At 42.7% G+C, this 20305-nt stretch overlaps 1 protein-coding gene across 1 annotated transcript; it reads right to left on the bottom strand.

Moving 5' to 3' along the window:
* Nucleotides 1-16769: 16769 nt before the first annotated feature.
* On the bottom strand, nt 16770-17783 carry LOC147438985 (uncharacterized). The gene has a single exon (XM_086484233.1). The coding sequence runs from the start codon at nt 17548-17550 to the stop codon at nt 17023-17025; it is 528 nt and encodes a 175-aa protein (XP_086340359.1). The 5' UTR covers nt 17551-17783; the 3' UTR covers nt 16770-17022.
* Nucleotides 17784-20305: the final 2522 nt, after the last annotated feature.

Here is a 20305-nt window from a genome sequence, read left to right as displayed (position 1 = left end):
GTGGTGTCAGATCTATGATCAATTATAAACCTGTTTCCTAGAGGATGTGCTCGACCCGTCACAAGATCCACTCGAATGACAGAATCTTGGAACTGCAAGTAGACATGGTTTTTAGACCAGTCATGCACCATTTTTGCTTCCCTCATGAAACGACGTCCTAAGATCATCTCCGATGCCATAGTGTGTTTGGAGAAATCCATAACAATAAAGGTAATCCTTATTTTATGTCCAAAGACCTTGATCTTGAGATCTTCTAGCATCCCAATAGGTTTAACAATAGACCCATTGGCCATCTTCACTACTATGGTTGTGGTCGCAAGGTGAGGTCTTCCCATAGTTTCTCAGCAATTTTTAGTCACAATGCTAACCCCAGCGCCACCATCAAGGATTCCCTTCACAGTTAATCCCTTAGTAGTGATTGGTATGGTCACATTGGATTCATCACCCTCAAAGTATTGTCCCAACTTGTTAACAAGTATTTCTATAACAAGGTTCTCATCTAGGTTGGGTTGTGGATCTAAGTGTTCCTCCTCTATTGGCATCTCCCCAGCTCCATCCATCTGTGAAATTGTGGTAGCCCAAACTTTAGTTCTCCATTGAGGAAGGCTCGAAGAGCTGAGACTAGCTCGGGGTCTTTATATAGTTTGGACATGATGGTGGTTCTAACTTCTGAAGACATGAAATCCATCAATTTGGAAATGTTTAACGGGACCTTTTGGCCTTGAGTCCCTTTACGTGGGGAAGATGGGATCTCCATTTCTTCGATAGGATCAGGTAGTCCCTCTGTAAACATTCTTTCCATCAAGAAGTGAGTACGCCCACTTTCCCATGACTTTAAGTCACTTTCTTCTTGGATGACACTAGGTATGTCCAAGGGTCTATGGACTTGGTGAGGTTGTTGTTGCGTAGGGAACACGGTGTCTGTAATCTCGATCTTCCTAGGTACTGGTTCTAGATCCCTTTGGGTATCTTCTACCAAACTCCTTAATTGCTTGACTCGCTCAATCTCCTCTATAGGGTTTGGGTAAGTTCCTATCTTCTTTTTGGATCCTGGCCATTGTGGCTCATGAAGATCTTCCTTGTAGGTTTCTATATTAGTGGTCGTTTTGGTCTCCATGGTTTCACCTGAATCAGAATCTTCTTCAACGTCGTTCATATATACGGGGTCGTCACCAGTCCCTATGTTGGTCTTTGAACTGGGGTCTGACTTCGCTACTTTTTGCGATCTCTTTCTTCGTGTTTTTTTCTTTTTCTGAGATTGGGCAATTGATGCCGTGTCTCTTTCCTCAAGAATATAATTTTGTTTTTGGAGCATCGATCGTGTGAGTACATTTACTGGTACCACGAGTGCACTTGGTGATGGCTCCTCGATAACTTCAATCAAGTTTAATGGAGTGATCTTCGGTGCATTTGGATTATTTGGACATTAAGCAATCAAATGATCTATGCCACATCGATAACACATGAGTATCGCCATTGTAGACGTGCTCGCTTGATTGGTTTGCATTAGTGTGGCGTTCTTTTGTAGCCTAATAGGACACTCGGCTACACGATGTGGACCTCCACACTCATAGCATTGAAGAGGTGGTCTCTTAGCACTGTAGTTGATATTTTGGCCTCTTGCCGCAAGAGCAGCTACTTGATATACAGGTTTGACTTGTCCCCAATAGTCCTCCATGTAGTATTGTGGACTTTCTTCAAGCACATCCATCCCATAGGCGATATTAGGATCTATATCTTCCTCATAGCCTTACAAACAAGAAATAGATGACTCACAACCCACTTGATTCACAGAAGTGATTCTCGGATGTGGTGGTTGCGGTCCTAGCACTGGAGGTGGTAAGGGTGTTTTTTGAACAACATTTTGGACCCTAGGGACCATATGTTGTGATGTTTGTTCAAGAGGTGGGGCCGGCATCAATGCAGGCACTCGAGGTGTGTCCGTCCATGCTAAGGTTGGTCTATTGTCCATCACACGCTTAAATACTATGCAATCCTTAGCTTGATGACCATACCTTCCCACAGGCATTGCAGTTCCCATTGAATTTTACTCTAAAAGTAGGGCATTCACTGGTCCTATGCGGTCATAGCATACTGAGCACCATTGTTGCTCCCTTCTTGGATACATATGATTGTTTTGCGGAGCATGATTGTCTCTAAGAATCTCTTGAATAGCCTTGGTGAGATCTGCTAAAGTCATCTCAGATATCTTTGGCTCTTTAGCAATAGGCTTTAGGGTCATTGGTTGATGCCCTGATGCTTGCGAGCTAATAGATTTAGGCTCAACAGACACTCTTTCTCCTTGAATCATTAAATTATCTTCCAATTGGATCTCATTGGTGGTGACTGCTTCCCAAGTGGTGATACCTCTAATGACTAGGCCATTGTAGATATCCTCATGTCGTAATCCCCTAATGAACCTATCAAGCAATTGGTTATTGTTGAAGAGCTCATTTGAATTACAAATGCTTCAAGCGACTTATAAAGTCTCTCACTGACTCTCCTTCCTCTCGTTGGGCTTTCTGGAGCTAAGAAGCTACACCCCAAAGCACTCCCTCTCGTATGTATTCTTTTAAGAACAGTCTCCTAAGAGTAGGGTAAATCGTTTTTTCTTCCACCCTTAGGGTTCTATACAAATCCCCAACCTTTCCACTTAAGGTTAGGCTTAAAGCATTGCTCTTATGTAGGTCATTGTGTTCTCCTAGAGAATCGCATATTTGTTCAAACGCTTCGATATGATTTCTCACATCCCCGTCTCCACTAAATTTTTGTGTGAGCTTGGCTATTTGTACCGCCTTACTTCTAAGCTCTCTATCAGGCGTGTTACACATATTCTCAGCAATAGATCGACCAATAGCTTGAGCAAATGTTGCCAAGTCACCTAAGTGAGCAGGCACCGTGGGTGAATGTGCTCCAGAGACTACATGTGGAGTAGGTATTGGCATTGGGCTTGGCGCATAGGAAGCCCTTGGGTTCCACGTTGGGTACGATGTTGTGCCATGTGGTGGTCCATAGTTCATATGAGTGGCCCTAGGCATAGTAGACATCGGACGTGACATGCTAATGCTAGTCGGTATAGTCCCATGGAAATAAGAACTTGTGTATTGTGGTTGTGGAGCATAGGTAGTTGAAACAATGAGAGGGGTAGGGACTACATGAGTACTTGGACCCATAGGTGCATACGATTGGTACGCACTTGTAGGTACTATTGCAAGCATTGAGCTACCTTGTAGCGGTGCTTTACTAACAAACGAGGTCCATGGTGTGTTTCTTGGCATGCCCATCATTGGGGTAGGCATGGTATCTGGTGTCATCTAGGGAAAGATGAGCTAGACTTGGAAAAGTAAAGCTATCACTTGTGGGCTCAGATTGCATTGAGACCCCTGGCGAAACAACATATGGGGGATCGATGGGATTCACTGGGGGAGTCTCCATTTGTGATAGAGTGGGTTGTTTCCCTTTGCCTGTGTCTAAAAATTTCATAGGACCCGTCAAAGGTATGTTCATTCCTCGATTTTGCCTCTCGGATTGGATAATCCTATGGATGACATTGCAGATCATGTGTTGTTGTTTCTCTAGACTAGTGGCACTAGATGTGGATTGTACAACTTCTAACCAACCCACACGATATGTGTAGCCCATGTATAGGTCGGTCAAAGTCTCCGTGTGTAGGTCATATTCCCAATTTTCATTGAGAAATACCCCGTCCAAACTTGGTGTACTAGAGGGTTGCCGTGAGGTGGATGCAATGTTGCTTCCCGTGTTTTGACTTTTAGTCACCGCTACCTTAGAGGCGACTTTGGAAGGTGGTAGCTCGGTAGGGTCCTCATTAAATGAGGTAGTTAGAATGTCTACGTGGACACTTTGAGGGAGTGTGGGGTCTACAGGAGATGTGAATGGTGATTCTACTTTCCCACCCCCTTCGTTTACTTCACTAGCTGTAGGTTTAGAGCGCGTAGCTCTACTAAAAGTTTCCATCAAACGACTAAAAACACTAGTTCCTGGTTGTTGGGCCCAATTAGGTACGGTTTCATTTGTTCCCCCGGGGCTTTGTGTAAGATGATCTTCCATAATATCGTAGTCAGAGGAAGAGTCGCTAGCCGCTATATTTGGGTCTTGGGTTGCACTAGCTTGGGTCCCCCCCGAGGGCGTAGACCCTAGCGTGGAAGGATAGTGAGCACCCCCGTAAATCGAAGCACTAGCTAGTTGTTCGGACTCTAGCAGACGACCAGAGCATAGATGCATGTGCTTTGGGTGCCCTACAAGTGTCGGCAAGTACCCTCAAAGGTTACTTGCTTTGTTTTGTGGGTGTTTTGCACCCTGTTTTCTACTTGAGTTTTTCTTGTTTTTGATGTTTTTTGAGGTTCAAAAAACGGATTGGGACGTGTGATAGCTTGAAACAAGCGTATCGCTTAGGAGATCTAGGCGCACTTTACAGAACACTGTTTGACTATCGGAAGCTCCCAAAGTCCCTAAAACAGTCAATTTCTCCTAGTTTCTACTTGGGCACATGGCTTAAAATAGAAAGTTGAAGGGTGACTTGTGGAGGGAAAGGTGAAGGCTTTGCCCCAGATGCTTTCTCCTTTCACTTGAGCACTAGCCTATCTATAGCGAATAGCATTTACCTTATATCATAAGACCAAGACCAAGCCCAAGCTCAAGCTCATGATCCCGATCTATCTTTTTGGGACAAACTTACAACCAATTTTTGTGTGGAAATAAATATTCCCCTCACAAGAGAGCCTTGAGCATCAAACCTCACCCAAAAATCTTTTTTTTTTCTGTTTTTTGAAGATTATGTTGACGAAAACGTGCTGATCTGTGGGCCGTGAAACTGCTGCGCACTGAACTGAACTAAGTGCGGATAACAGGATCGTGCAAACCAGATCTGCACCGTTCTGACTGTGCAGAACACAAACTGAACTAGATGTACCGAAAACGAACTGAATTGATTGTGCTAAACCAAACTGTAACCAGAAATCGAAATGTGCAAACTTGTTGTGAGCTCAAACAGAATTGTGTGAGCTGCAGCAGAACTGTAATAGACTGTGCAAATAAACAGACCTTTCGTACACTAACCCACAACACAAAACTCTTGCAAATCTACACCAGATCTGTGCACACAGTCACCAGGCTTCTCTTTCTTCCTTCCTACTTAAGCTTAGTGACTCCACGAGGGAGCACAGAGTGCTTCCCGGAGCTTGGTGCATGGCAACTCCCCGGCAACGACGCCAAAAATGTGCACGTCTGCCGCACGTGTCGGAGCTAGGGACTTGCCGAGCACCGTGTGCGAGCCACGAAGGATGCAAGCACACAACTAGCAGGCCTAGCAAGCTCACAGAGAGCAGGGGTGTATCACTCACCTCCCTGCGCTTGTCGCCGTGAAGGATTCCTCGCCGCCAAGAAGAGGGAGCCGCCACCGTACTACGCTCAACCGCCTCGCCGCCGCAGATGCCGTCGCAATGCTCGATCACACACACACTCTCTCCCTCTCTCCCTCAAGCACACACACACACACACACACACACACACACACACACACACACACACACACACACACACACCTGTGTGCACACAATGGAGATGGGGATGGAGATAGGGCAGGAGCACTTCTTTTACTGGACACTGAGAGAATGGGTCAATTTTAGGTTTAGGTGACTTTTATATGAGCTCGCCCCATTCACATTTGGGCGCCCATGCTTAGCCAACTAACCCTTGCGTGTTCCAGTTAGAGTGCGGCTCTCATCGGCAATCACTCTACCCTTTTCCTATTGGACCGACAAGCCCGATGCCTGACTCTACTAAATAAATAATACGGGGTCCGTCGTAGGCGATAGGGTGTCCGTGAGCCACGAGGGTTAACACTTTGCTTCAGATGGTTTGAATTTACGACTTTCGAAAGGAATTGGATGGTTATCTTGCATACGGACTGCACCGATACCTTTTCCACTTGCATCACTGACTACCACAAAGAATGGTCTTTCAAAATCAGGTAATTGCAATACAGGTGCATTAGTCAAAGCATGTTTAAGTTCATTAAGTGAGCTTTCTTGCAAACTAGTCCATTCATAAGACGTGCTTTTCTTCAACAGGAGAGTCAAATAATGTGATTTGTAAGCAAAATTACGAACAAATTTCATGATATAGCTACAAAGACCAATAAAAGATCGTAGCTCATGCAATTTTTTGGGTCTAGGCCATGATTGAATGGCTTCAATTTTCTTTGGATTGACATGTATTCCCTTACCCGATACAATGTGTCCCAAATATTCAATTTCAGATTGGAAAAATGAACTCTTTTTAGAATTCAAATACAAGTGGTTTTGTGCAAGCAGATCAAATACACGTGTTAAATGTTGTTTATGATCTTCTGCAGATTTACTGAATACCAAAATGTCATCAAAAACTACAATCGCAAAATCTTGATGGTCAATGAAAATTCTATTCATCATGCGTGTGAAGGTGGCTAGTGCATTGGTCAAACCAAATGGCATGACAAGGAATTTATAGTGTCCAGTTTGTGTTCTAAAAGCATTTTTGTAGACATCATGCTCAAACATTTTAACTTGATGGTACCCTGATTTGAGGTCAATTTTGCTAAAGATGTTGCCCCTTTCAGTTTGTCTAATAGTTCATCCACTCTAGGAATAGGAAACCTATTCTTAATGGTGATCTTGTTTAAAGCCCTGTAGTCGATACACATATGAAAGGTTCCATTTTTCTTCTTGACGAGAATTACTGGAGCTCTGTATGGTGAACTACTAGGTCGGATTAGGCCTCAGTCAAGTAAATCAGTAATTTGAGTTTGTATCTCCCTGTGTGCGGTTGGATTTACACGATAAGGTGCTCTACAAGGAGGTTCACTACCCGGTATAATGTCAATTTTGTGGTCTTCTGGGCGTGATGGTGGAATTCCAGGTGGCAGATCATGCATGAAACAATCTTTAAATTGTGAGAGAAATTTATTGTGTGTGGAGTTACGTGAAGTTTCAGTTTCAGTAGAAATTTGATTTACCAATACTAGATATGTTTTCCCCAGTTTTCGAATTGCTCATTTGGCTTGAGTGTGAGAGAGGAGTGGAAATTTTTGATGTGTCAGTGTTGCTTGGATGGATAAATTTTTATTATTATGAGTGAGAGACATTGTACGTGTTTTATAATTAATCAACAGGTCAAATTCATGATGAAATGGCATTCCCAAAATCATATCAAGACCATGCAATGGTGCTACCAAAAATGTACGTGCTTGTGTGAATTCACCAATGCAAACTTCAACAGTGACTTGTGTTTTACAATTAAAACGTTGATTATTAAAAACAGTTTTGACCTTGTGAGGTGATGAGATTTTAGAGAGAGATAGTTGTTGTGCCAATAGTGCGGAAATGAAATCATGGCTACTACCATCATCTAACAAAATGGTGACACTTTCACCCTTAGCAGTGCCTTGCACTTTAAACAAAGTGTGAGAAGATATAAGAGTACCTGAGGATGGGTTGTCATCGTTATCATAACCAGGATCATATCCCTCACCATAATTAGCTTCCACTTCATTGTCATCGAGAGTAGCATCTTCGATTAGGTTAAGAGTAGCTCCATTGGGGCGGTTGTTGTTGAAGGGTTTTTGACTTGAATATCTTTTGACTCCATTGGAGTGGCCGTTGGATTGACCATTGCCCTTAGCAGGATCATTTGGGCACTTATCTGCATAGTGACCATACTGAAAGCATTTAAAACACTTCACCTTTTTGTTACCATTAGAATTTGGAGGAGAACGTTGGTTGAAAGAATTTTGGTTGCCTCGTTGCTGGGTGTTGTTGTTGTTGTTACTCGTATGAGGTTGAGCAGTTGTAGGAGAATTGTCGAATCTACGTCTTTTGAAAAAAGTACAGCTTTGGTGTTTGTTTCTGTCAAAGTTAGTAGAGAAAGGAGGTCTCTTGTTGCGGTTAGTGTTAGCAGTTTGATCAGTGTGAGAGGATTGTCCACCTTTCTTCTTTTCTACGTTGAGAGCCAAATTAATAGCCTTTGACAGAGAATCTGGTTCGAACATATCGAGCTCAGCACCAATTTGTAGTGCCAAGCCTGATATGTACTTTCACTTCAATTTCCTGCGACTAACATGTTCAATAGCTTGCAATTGAATTAAACAATTCCAAAAACGGTCAATGTAACCCTGTACATTTTCATTTCGACCCTGTCGAATTAAATCCCATTGACGTCGTGCTTTAGCTTTGTACTGTGTGGGCAAAAATTGGGGTAAAAAAACTTTTTTAAATGCATGCCAGGTGCGTGGTCTTCTTCCATGTTGTTTGGTGGCATTCCACCACAATGCAACACTGCTAGTGAGATGATTTGATGCACATTTTACCATTTTACGCTCGGGAAAGTCTTCATCATGAAAATAGTCATCTAGTTGACTAACCCATGCTAGAACCGTGCTAGCATCTTTAGTGCCATCAAAATCCTTGAAAGTGAAGGCTTTTCTGCTAAATTTGTTTTTCTTGGGTGCCGGTGCAGATTCGGTGCGTGAAGAATGCAATAATTTATCTTCAAGTTCTTGCCTTCGCATGCGTTCATATGTGAGTGATTGTTGCAAATTTTGAAGTTGTTCCGCAATCGTGGGTGCCTGAGGAAGGTGTGCCATATTGTGTGGTTTTTATTTTTATTATTTTTATTATTTTTAAATTTAAATATTTAAATGGTAATGCTTAAAAGGCTATTTGGTGATATTCACAAATGCAATATGCGAAATAAAAGAGTAAAATAAATAACAGAAATGTAATGTGCTTAGCTAAGAAATAGAGGTGGCGTCCAGTCTGGAATGGCGATGCGCTAGGAAATTTCCAGAAAAGTGGATGGTCCGAGGTGCGTCTGCGAGTCGAGTCAAATTGTGTGGCGTCTGATCTCCCTTATCCTCAAGAGGAATCTGCAAGTTATTCAAGTGAATTGAGATAGTCGTTGTAAGTTGGAGAAGCCGTTAATTTTTGTTGCAAAAGTATTTGGCAATTGTGGAATTCTCCCATGCCAATACTAATCTGTTGACTTGTAAGAGGGAGAAAGTTGAGCTTCTTGGTCATACCTCGGCAGTTTTCGATACCTCTTAGAAAACAATGACCAAATGGGGAAGATCCAATTGAGTTGGTAAATGGAGGTAGGAGGTGTAGCTCACTTGGTAGGGAACTTGAACAAAAGGTGTGACTCGAGGTTAAGCAATAGCCCCAACTTCTTAAAAAATATATATATTTTTTGGGCACCCGGCCAAAAGGCTTAAGCCACACCTTTTTATAAAAAGAAAGTGTGTAAAGGCTTTATAAAGCCTTGCATGGCGTGCAAGCTGTTGTGGGCAGCGTGATGCCGAGGGATGAGCTCAGAGCCGTGCAGAGAGAGAGAATGACAGTGATGGGAGGGTATGCTTTTACCCAGAGGTCCAGGGCGACCTGTTTGTGGGCAATTTCCAACGCCCTGGGTGATGGTTACAGTTCGGACTGAGTGCATGCAGGGCCTCGTTCCCGCGAGCAAGGTAGTCGAGTAGCTTGCGAGTAAGATTAGTGACTTTGGTGAAGTTCGCACCGGTAATTGTATGTGGCATGGGTCACATACCACAGAATCTCGTGCGAGATGTAGTACCCACAACATGCATCATCCTTGTTCCTCTTTAATTAAGCTTTCTGATATCATCCTCCATGACAAAGCAATTGCTCGATTGAAAATAGTTTTCGAAACCAAGAATCTTCCGACCCTCCAAGCCTTTCTGCTTTCTTCTTGCCTTCACAATCCGCACTGATTATGCATTAAAATTGAAAGTTGAAACTCGACATACCATCTTTTGACCATCATGAAGCCGAAATTGAAACCGCTTGCCGATTAGTTCGCCGATTCACCATCGTTTAGCGACCAAGCAAAAATTTGTTTTGCAAAGTTGATCGATTAAGCTTTGAATTTTCAAAAATCCTTGAGTCTTTGTATTACAAATTTGATAAATTGCAATTTGGAGATTGTCGATTCGAGAAATTCCCTTCTTGCAATTGAAATTTGATGCCAATTAACTCGAACTTGTTGGCTCTGATACCACTGTTGGGAGAAGAGGGGGAGACCGACTGCTTAAGCTATTCAACACATGCTCCAAAACATCACCATCAACCTGTCCACCTCTTCTTCCAATTTCCAAGTGCGCGCGCGCACACACACACACACACACACACACACACACACACAACATAGAATTGACATAGACATGCTTGTAAGAGAGTGTAAGAGATGTGTAAGAGATGGAGACTAAATTAGAGAGTACACAACAAATAGAACATAGCATAACAGCGTAGAGAATAGAATCTGCAAGAGAAAGGCCTAAATCTAGCCCCAAACTCCACGACACCTCTCTTGTGGAGTTGGTACTTAATATATTATTTGTGAGTTTAAGGTGCCAAAAATTGAGGCCCCTTCTTTTACAACCACTTCACTTTTGTAAATGAGTGAAGCTCGTTAGTTCTTGCATGACCCATAAGGGGAGTTCCCACTACAACTATTTACAGAGCCATAGTGGCTTATTGAAATGATATTCTAAAATACTGTGCAAATATAAAATGGCCAAGAGTAATTGCTGTCGCCTCTTCATCAACTCCCTGCAGTCCACTCTACAAAACCATCATCAACTCAATTAGTAAAATAAATAGACAGCACATAATTAACCATTACGTCAACTATCCCAATTGTAGCTAACCTCTAGAACAGGAGGGTGCCTAGTCTCGTAACAAGAAGGAAAATAATCGCACAAATGATTTGGAGTCAAGACACTGGGAATAGTAGCAGATCAGATAAAATTTAGCGCTTAGGGAAATCACAAATCAATGATTACCAATTTGGCTCACAGAAAGTGTGAATTACACAACAGAGTGGAAACAGATCTGCAAGACAAAATCAATTAGAGGACCCCTAATTTGAAACGAGGCTACCAGCTACAAACAATTGGCGATTAAGAAAGCGAGAGGAGCTGTTAAAAATAACGGAGGAGCTGTTACGAAATCGCTGCCACGTGGAGGCTTGAGAGCTCAAGAATCCAGACAAGGCTGCTACGCTAACGAAGGAATAAAACTTATCATCATGTTTGCATGTACTTCTTGTGGTTGCACTCGTATCCAAAACGCGAACTGTTTTCTCTGAAGCATTAGCACAACAAGAAAGCACACAAATACAAAGCTTCTTGAATCATCTTAAGAAAAGAACAGCATGAGTAAACTTATCTTTCATGTCTATGTTCTCCATAGCTCTGATACCATGTTAAATCGGAGGGAGAGAGTGTAGGTAGACGAGAAGAGAGAGAGAGAGACAACACCATCATATGCAAACCCCAAAGTGTGTCTATTGATCACACGAGATGTGTTTATATAAAGGGGACCGGGGTGCTATATATAGAGATACTATATATAGCTCAACACGGGTTCCTACCTCAAAGCACAACCCTAGCTTGCCTAAGGTCCTTAGGTCCTAGGTCTAAGTACTTTTAACACTAACCTTTGGAGGTCTTTAATGAAACTAACCCTAAGGTCTCTCAAGCTCCATTAGCTAGCATCGCTCTTTGACAGACCATCTCGCATTTGGAGCCATTGACTTTGGCTCCGTGTTGAGATAGATCCATAAGCACATGCCTATATTCTAATTCTTGTTTTTGTTTATTCTCCCACATTAAATGATCAGTTTAATATGAGAAATCATTTGGGTTAGATATTAGATTTTATGACATGGTTTGTGATATTGTTGAACACTATGGCTGTTAAACTTCAGGATGCAATGGAAGGGAGAAGGGGGAGGTAGGGTAGAGGGAGGGGAAGAGGAGAGGGAGAGAGTTAGGGGAGAGGAGAGGGAGTGGTAGGAGAGAGGTAGAGGAGAGGAAGAGGGAGAGCAGAGGAGAGAGAGAGAGAGGGAGAGGTAGGGGAGAGAGAAAGGAGAGGAGAGGGAGAGGGAGAGGGAGAGAGTTACTTTTTTGGAGGGATAAGAAAAATTCAAAACTTGACCTTCTAGTGAGCGAAGTAAAAAAATGGTCAAAAAATTATTTTTTCATATGTATATAGGTTGAGAGGAACTTCTAAGTAGAAAATATGTGGAAATGAAACTTTTGAAAAAAAAAATCATTATTTAGCTTGGGTTTATGCACGTTTGTATGATGTGGCACGTGAAAGGGATGGAAGTAGGTAGTTAATACCACACACTTTTTTACCTTCACTTTCAAAGAGCTAGAGAGAGAAAGAGACCTCTATGAGGACCACAATCTACATGGCCTTGTTGGGGTACAGGCGTTTGTGCCTTGCCCGGCCGCCCAGGCTATGGGCGTCCGTCCACTGATACTTTATTCTTGTGTACACATACAAAGAATAAGGGACATCTCATACTAGAGTCTTGCTCCACCCACACACTGTGTACTCTCTCCTTCTCTCCTTTCCACACGTACAACACACCGCACACGCACGCATCCGTGTACACGCACTCTTCAACTGGTATTAGAGCTTTGGCGACACGTGCACGACGGCTTCTCGGCGAGACGAAAGCGACGGAGCTCGGCTATGGCTGCTTGAGCTCGGTGACGGTGGATCCGGCTCGACGACGTCATATCTGAGCTTATATATGTATATTCAGCTTGTATAGAGCTTGTGTAGCAAGCCAAAACTGAATTTTGCAGAGAAACAACAGGAACAAGAAGTGTTGCAACTCGTTTCTACTGTTTTTGCCTCCCAAAACAATGTTTTTTGCATATCTCCGTTACATGGAGTCAGATGGATATGATCTAGGAGTCTAGGTTGGGTTTTTTCACATATCGGACACGATGGTGATGTCCATTTGTTGAAATTCTCATCAAAATTACAGCAGGTGAAACAACAAGAAGTTTATGGTGCGTTTTTGGATCAAAAACGTATGTTTTTTGGGATATCTCTTACACCCGGACTCCGATATATGTGATTTAGGAGTCTACCCTAGGGTCTTGGCTCCAGACGTATTGGTCATATCAAAAATTTAAAATTCTGAGCATTGAATATTCTGCAGAAGCCTGTCAACAATCTCGACATATCAAAGTTTTGCAGTTTGATTCCTAAATTGTAGAGAGTGATGCGGTTTGCATCTTTGGCTATGTATGGAACATCGTGGTGCTATTTGAGAGAGAATTCACCTTATTTTTGTATATGCAAGTGATGCTTTGGAATTGTGACTTTCGGATGTTTACACATCCGGATGCGGTTTTATGCGCATTGTATGGCTGTGTGGGGCATTCCAGAGAGCTTTTTAGCACAATGTCATGCAACTTCATGCCATGTATGCATTTTGTGGATATCGCTTGATCTAGGTGTAGCTTGTAGGTAGCATGTTTACAGGTTTGTAGTGTTTTTGGACAGGTATACGTCCATAGAGCCACTCATTCAAGAGTGAGCCAGTTTGCCAAGCTTTTGGCATAACATGTAGGCCATTTGTGGATCTGCTTACTGAGACACTGACTGTCTGCTTTTCATGCAATTTGGAGAGATTTTTTGAGTTTTTACTCAGTTTACAAGGACAACTCTGTCGGATTTTTCCCAGATTCTTACCATGGTTTATGTGTATCCTCGGTTTGCTCTGTGATGGTTTAGTGGTCGAGTTTACTCCCATTCTGGCAGTTATCTACAGTTTTCTGGCTTGCGGTTTGCCCTGAGTTTTGGCTCATTTTGAAAATGAAACCTTGTTTGTTTTTCCCCGTCTTCTCGCCATAAAATTTTGCAGTGTTATGTCATCTTGTACAGTGGTCAATATATTCTCACTTTGACAGTGATCGAGTGTTTACTCTCACTTTGACAGGTTTTGTCAGCTTGGACACATCTTGGTGTTCTTGTACCCACTCTCGCAGGAGTGAGGATTGCGTATGCTTATGTGGCTACAGATAGACAGTCACACGTTTCACAGTTTTTTACAGGCAGTTTCTTTTGTGGGATGCGTTTTGAGCTAGTTTCTCTCTACTTGCAAATATAGTTATGCGCTTTACGATCTGTTGAGCTGTTTGTCCCAGTTTATGCTTGTAGATAGAAGGTTGTGGAGATGTTTTATGCATATGTGAGCATTGGTTTTGATGCCATTGGTCATGGTTTTCATGATTGTGTAGTGGTCGAGTGATATCCCACTTTGTTTCCATTTTGGCATTCACTTATTGCAGCAGACATGTGTGACAGTGAGAGACAGAGGTCTCGTTCTTGCCGATACTTGCGTTGTTGGCATTGTGGTCACACAGTGCACATTAGGCATTGTTGTTTCAGGCGTATGTGATAGCAGCGGAGATGTATGCGTGGTGCAGATGAGGTTTTAACACATGCTAGAGTGGTGGCTTCACATGCCAATGACGATGATGTCACGTTTTCCTCTAGTGTTCCTCCTGATTACATGTCTTTCAGTGGTGATACTTCTCCACATTGGTTGCTAGATGAGGATGCAATTTTCCACATCACACCGCATCGTGACTGGTTTGGAACCTTCTCTAGTGGGAGTCTTGGCTGTGTGCACTTGGCCGATGGTTCGGCGTTTGACATAGAGGGTGCAAGAGATGTCAAGTTTGTCATTGCCAGTGGTGCATCATACACGCTATGACATGTGCGATACATTCCTCAGGAGAGACATAGCTTAATCTCAGTGAGACAGTTAGGAGACTTTGGTTGCCAGATATTGCTTAGAGAGAAGTATTTCCAGATGCATTGCGATTCATTAGTGATTTCCAGAGGAGCCCGCAACGGCTTGGTATATCCTATGCATGTGTCTGAGGTATGAGATGCCATAGTTTCGATTTTGTTGTTGGCATGCTTTGAGAGAGAGACAAGATGTGTCTCCTTTGCAGGTGAGCTCCACCATGCTCACGAGACAGAGCATTTAGCTGTGCAAGACATGCCACTGGACTCTGTAGAGACAGAGATAGAGTGGCAGTGCTCTAGTGAGACACAACTAGCATGATGCATAGTGGAGTTTTGCAGACCATACAAAGTATTCTGCGAGATTTACATGTAGGCTCTAGTGTGGGTATGCACGCTTGCCTACCACGAGAGCCGATACGACTGCATGTAGATCAACTGAGCAAGCCAATGGACGTAGATTGAGAGAGTCTCTCACCTGTTTTCTTGTACATACTAGTAGTTTAGCTAGTAGGACCCACTTATCGGCCTATTCACCTTTAAGTGGGAGGTTGTTGGGGTACAGGCGTCTGTGCCTTGCCCGACCGCCCAGGCTATGGATGTTCGCCCACTGATACCTTATTCTTGTGTACATATACAAAGAATAAGGGGCAGCTCATACTACAGTCTTTCTCCACCCACACAATGTGTACTCTCTCCTTCTCTCCTTCCCACGCGCACACCACATTGCACACGCACGCATTCGCATACACACACTCTTCAGGCCCTAAAAAGAAGCCTAGATAATCCTACTCAAAAGTAGCCTATTGAATGCATTTGTCCCCCAAAGTCTACACAAAATTAGCATTAATCCCTTAAAATTGAGTATTCTTACAAGGCCCATGCAAAGTTCATATTTTTCCTAATGGCTTTGCCTCGAACTTCGCTTACCACCTTCCTTCAATTGTGGTTTACACTACGCATGCGAGAAGAGAGAACGTAAGGGGGTGTGCCATGGGCGCACTCCCTTCGGAGTCTTTTTTTCAAAATTAACCAAAGTGGATTTCCTTGGGCGCCAAAGAGGGAAAAAACACAAGCTCTATAGAGTCCAACGATGGTAGGTAGCACAATGGTGAAGGGAATGCTCGTTGTGCTCACTACAAGACTGGAGAGAGAGAGAGAGAGAGAGAGAGAGAGAGAGAGAGTCGAAGAGTCAAAAAACTATCCCCTTTGTAGCGTGAACCCAATGACACCAAGTCCTTGTGTTTTTGTAGCGATCAACCTGACGTCTCCTTTCCCTCTAATTGTCCTTACCCATGTGGCCTTCTTCGTCACACACACACACACAGTTCATGCACACCTTTTTCCAAGAATAGCTCCATGCCTTGCTTTGCTAAACTTAGCTCTGATACCACTGTGAGATCTGAGTGTCCTAGAACCCTACTCTCCACCCAACCTCTGTCCCTTTATATAGGTAACCCCCGAACTTGGTCCAGACTAGCCCTTGGCCTTTGGCTTGACATATATAAATGATACTAATCTTTATTGAAGAATTTTTAAACTAGCTGTAACATTAAATTATTTGTGTTGCTTAATTTACGAGCATTTTGATGTTGTTTTTTTGCAAGACATTTAAAAGATTGGGATCAACATTTTGATGTTTATGATTGTCTTGCAAGCTATTTTAAAAGATTGGAATGTTCTTTTTTAGTGCAGCATCCTTGCGAGCATGTAGGCATGACTTATGATGATCGTGTATCCAAATCAAGGGAAGGGGAGAATGTCACATGTGTCCTAACATATAAATTTAAGGCCTTTTCCTAATATTCCTTACCATTCTTGGATTTTTTGAGTATTTGGTTGCAAATTAACTTTCCTATTTGAAACTACTTTTTTTCTCAGCTTCTCATTCTCTCTAAATGTGTGTGTGTGTGTGTGTGTGTGAGAGAGAGAGAGAGAGAGAGAGAGAGAGAGAGAGAAGAACATGCAAATGATGTAGGGCAAAAACACCACAAATATCTATTTGACAAGTCTTCAACTTGTACATACGTAGTGCATACAGGAGAAACTAATTTAGAATTTTCATGGTTTTTCAAAAGAACTCTTAAAGTGACATTTTTGTGGAGTCTTAACTCAAAATTTGGGATGTGGTAATAAGGCCTCATGGACAAGTAGGGAAGAACAAAAGAATCAGCAAAAGACTATGTCAGTGAGAGCATTTGTGGGGTCAGGTGGTTGCTTTTTACCGTGCATTTAGCCAGGTTTTTTGTAATTTCTTGTGTTTAATGGGTGAAAATGTTAGCATTAACTTACTCATAACGTATAGAAAATCTTTGAAAATAAAAAATAAACCCAAATGTGGGCCCTAGCCCAAATCTAAAGAAATGAAAGAATGAAGGCTAGGCTATGTGTGTCAACCATGGAAGCCGGTGGCGAGCCAGACAGCATTGCGGAGGTTGAAGAGGTCTCGGCCTTTGAGGGTTCTCCCGATCCCTGCTTCCAGCATCGAGAAGGCCAGAGCCCGCTGCGCATGCCTGCAGGTCACGTAGTATTGGCGATGGGGATGACGTGCCGCAAGCTCGTGATGAAGAACCCACCTCTTCCTAGCTGTATTATTATTATATGTCCTTGTGCAGGCCGCCGCCATTACTACGTCGGCACTCTCACTGCACCTCCACCCCCCTCGGTCTTCTCCATCATCATCATCACTCTCCATCTTCTTTCTCCCAAGGGGAACGTCCATAGGCGCAGAACTTATATAAGCACATGGATATGGCGTACCTTCCTCCCCACTTGCTCTCTCTGCATAATCAGCACAACCCACATGCGAATTCCAGCCACTCTCCGTGCCCTCCTGTCCAATATCTGCCTCGACTTCACTAGTATCCCTGCTGAAATTCGCCATCGCCCACAGCAGTTCCTCCTCAATGAAATCGCCCATTAGTGGAGAGAGCGAAGGAAATTAAGCCAGCAAGAATTAGAGAGAAGGGCGAAAGCTTGTAGTCATTTATTGCTAGCCCATCAGAGGAGAGAATTCATGGTGGGCTGCAGCCATATATTACATTTGAGGCACCATGGCCCAGGCCTTGTAATTAGAAAAGGGCTGCACACAGTACAATATGAGCAGCATATCTTGATAGCTGCAGGAAGAGTGCTGTGAGGAAGAAGGGGCCATTGCAGCAGGAGATTCCATAATTATCATGCATTTTATTCGCCCCTCCTTGGCTTGCTTCTAATTATAAAGGCAAAAAAGCCCACTTCCAAGAAGCAAACGCGTTGGATCTTCTTCAAAGTGTTCCCTCATCTTTCGAATTTTAAGGCTTGAGTAAACGAAAGCAACCTTGTCTTGCAAGAAACACCACCCTTAGCTTCTACTCTCTCCTCAAGAATGGAAAGATTTGAAATATCTACTATGGCTTATATATATGAAACTTGGCATAGCCGCTAATGCTTGAAAGGAACAAACCTATCACAATTTTCCATAACCTGAGACCATGCGAACACGATCTTTTTAAATTAACACCATCATCGAAACTTTAGAAATTTTAACTTAATTTTAAAATCCATCATAAGGTTGACATTTAGCCTTATGATCACATCTTGATCCAGCTTCTTAAAGAAAATAAAACCTCTTTATATAACTGGGAGTTCTTAAGCATGCTTTCAAGAGTCACTTTCAAAAGCTTGGTCAAGACATAATAACATGGCCAACCCTCAAAGTGATATGGAATTGGGACTTCGGGAATTCACCAATTCTCTAAAATTTTGTTAATGGAAATTTTTTGGAAGATTCTTAGGCTCAAACTATTTGTATATAAAAAATAATTGCACGAGTCTTAAGTTTTGTCAAAGCAAAGAGAAGAGACCGCTTTCCATACTCAATGATCTATGCGTGTAGGAGCCATGTTGCTCTATCGCTCTAGGCTCTTCTTCACTCACACAAAGCAAGATTTTTTAAAGAGATACGAGGCTCCATGCATAGTCAAATATGCAACAGAAGTGTCACTTATTGAATTAAATTTGTTCTTCTTGAGATACATTGTTACGAGACTGGGCACCCTCCTGTTGTAGTGGTTAGCTGCAATTGGGATAGATGGCGCAATGGTTAATTATGTCCTCTCTATTTAGTTTTTAATTGAGTTGATGATGATTTTGTAGAGTGGAATGCGGGGAGTTGAAGAGGCGCTGGCAATTACTTTTTGTCATTTTATATTTGCACATTAGTTTAGAATATCATTTCAATAAGCCACTATGGCTCTGTAAATAGCTGTAGTGGGAACTCCCCTTATGGGTCATGCAAGAACTAATGAGCTTCACTCATTTACAAAAGTGAAGTGGTTGTAAAAAGAGGGGCCTCAATTTTTGGCACCTTAAACTCAAAAATAATATATTAAATACGAACTCCACAAGAGAGGTGCCGTGGAGTTTGGGGCTAGATTTAGGCCTTTCTCTTGCAGATTCTCTTCTCTGCTCTCTTATGCTATGCTCTATTTGTTGTGTACTCTCTAATCTAGTTTCCATCTCTTACACTCTCTTACAAGCATGTCTATGTCAATTCTATGTTGTGTGTGTGTGTGTGTGTGTGTGTCATAGTCTAGGTGTGTGTGTGTGTGTGTGTGTGTTTGGAAATTGGAAGAAGAGGTGGATAGGTTGATGTAGATGTTTTGAAGCATGTGTTGAATAGCTTAAGCAGCCGATCTCCCCCTCTTCTCCCAACAGTGGTATCAGAATTCTACGATTCAAGGATCCGTGGAAATTCACAGTTTCATCGGTCGAACTTGCAGAAGAATTCCTACTTAGTGGTTAATTGGCGGCAATTCAACAACTAATTGGCAAGCGGCTTCTAAGTTTCTACTTCATGATGTTCTGATACGGTAGAAAGAGTCTCAATTTTCAAATTTAATGCCTAATTAGTGCGGGTTGTGAAGGCGAGAAAGAGAGGAAAGAAGGAGTTAATTGCCTAATTATTTAATTGACGACGAAGCGATATGATCGACACGGCTACGACTGGACTCGAGAAAGATTGAAGCTTTGAAGGATTTTGAGGAATTGTGAAGCCACGAAAGAATTACAAGCTTTCGAAAATTCACGGGGGGACTTCAAATTATGCCCTCGGCCCGATCCTCCTTGAGTTATAAAAAGCTTGAGTTTGCAAATTGCGGGAAACATCTCTTGCAAGCAAGAAAGCCTCGCCATCGACCTCTGCAGAAATGAGCCGAGTCAGCATGGCAGGAATCACCCTGGCAAAATAAAGCCTTTCTTCTCCTACACTGAGGGCTGAAAGCGATGCTGCACGGCTCTGATTCCCATACTGATCTGCATCGCGCTGTCTGCTGGAGCTCGCACGCCACCATGCAAGGCTTTATAAAGCCTCTACACACTTTTAAAAAAGTGTGGCTTAAAGTTCTTTGGCCGGCCGCCCACTGAAGCCCTCAAGTTATTATTTTTTTTAAATAACTCTCCAAAGGGTTTTCCCATGCTACTTTGGCCGCCTAATACAGAGTTTCAACTTCCTTTTTTAATTCAAATCTCCTCATCAATTCAAGGTGGCAGTCATACCTCCCTCCTGTTCGGCCGCTGAAAAAGTCCAAGCAACCCATTGAAGACGAAGCTAAAATTGCGCTTCGATTGGCTTTCCGCAACATTTGAAATTGCCCGTCGCCTTGGATCTTAAAGTCGTGTCTCACATGGACAAC

This window comes from Adiantum capillus-veneris, chromosome 16 (assembly GCF_014529385.1).
Source record: "Adiantum capillus-veneris isolate H3 chromosome 16, ASM1452938v2, whole genome shotgun sequence".
NCBI classification, from domain to species: Eukaryota; Viridiplantae; Streptophyta; class Polypodiopsida; order Polypodiales; family Pteridaceae; genus Adiantum; species Adiantum capillus-veneris.
This window is presented reverse-complemented; position numbering and strand designations above follow the sequence as displayed.

What these genes read in the sequence shown, in the direction of transcription:
- LOC147438985 (XM_086484233.1), bottom strand. Translation starts at nt 17,550, where the DNA reads ATGGGCGATTTCATTGAGGAGGAACTGCTGTGGGCGATGGCGAATTTC.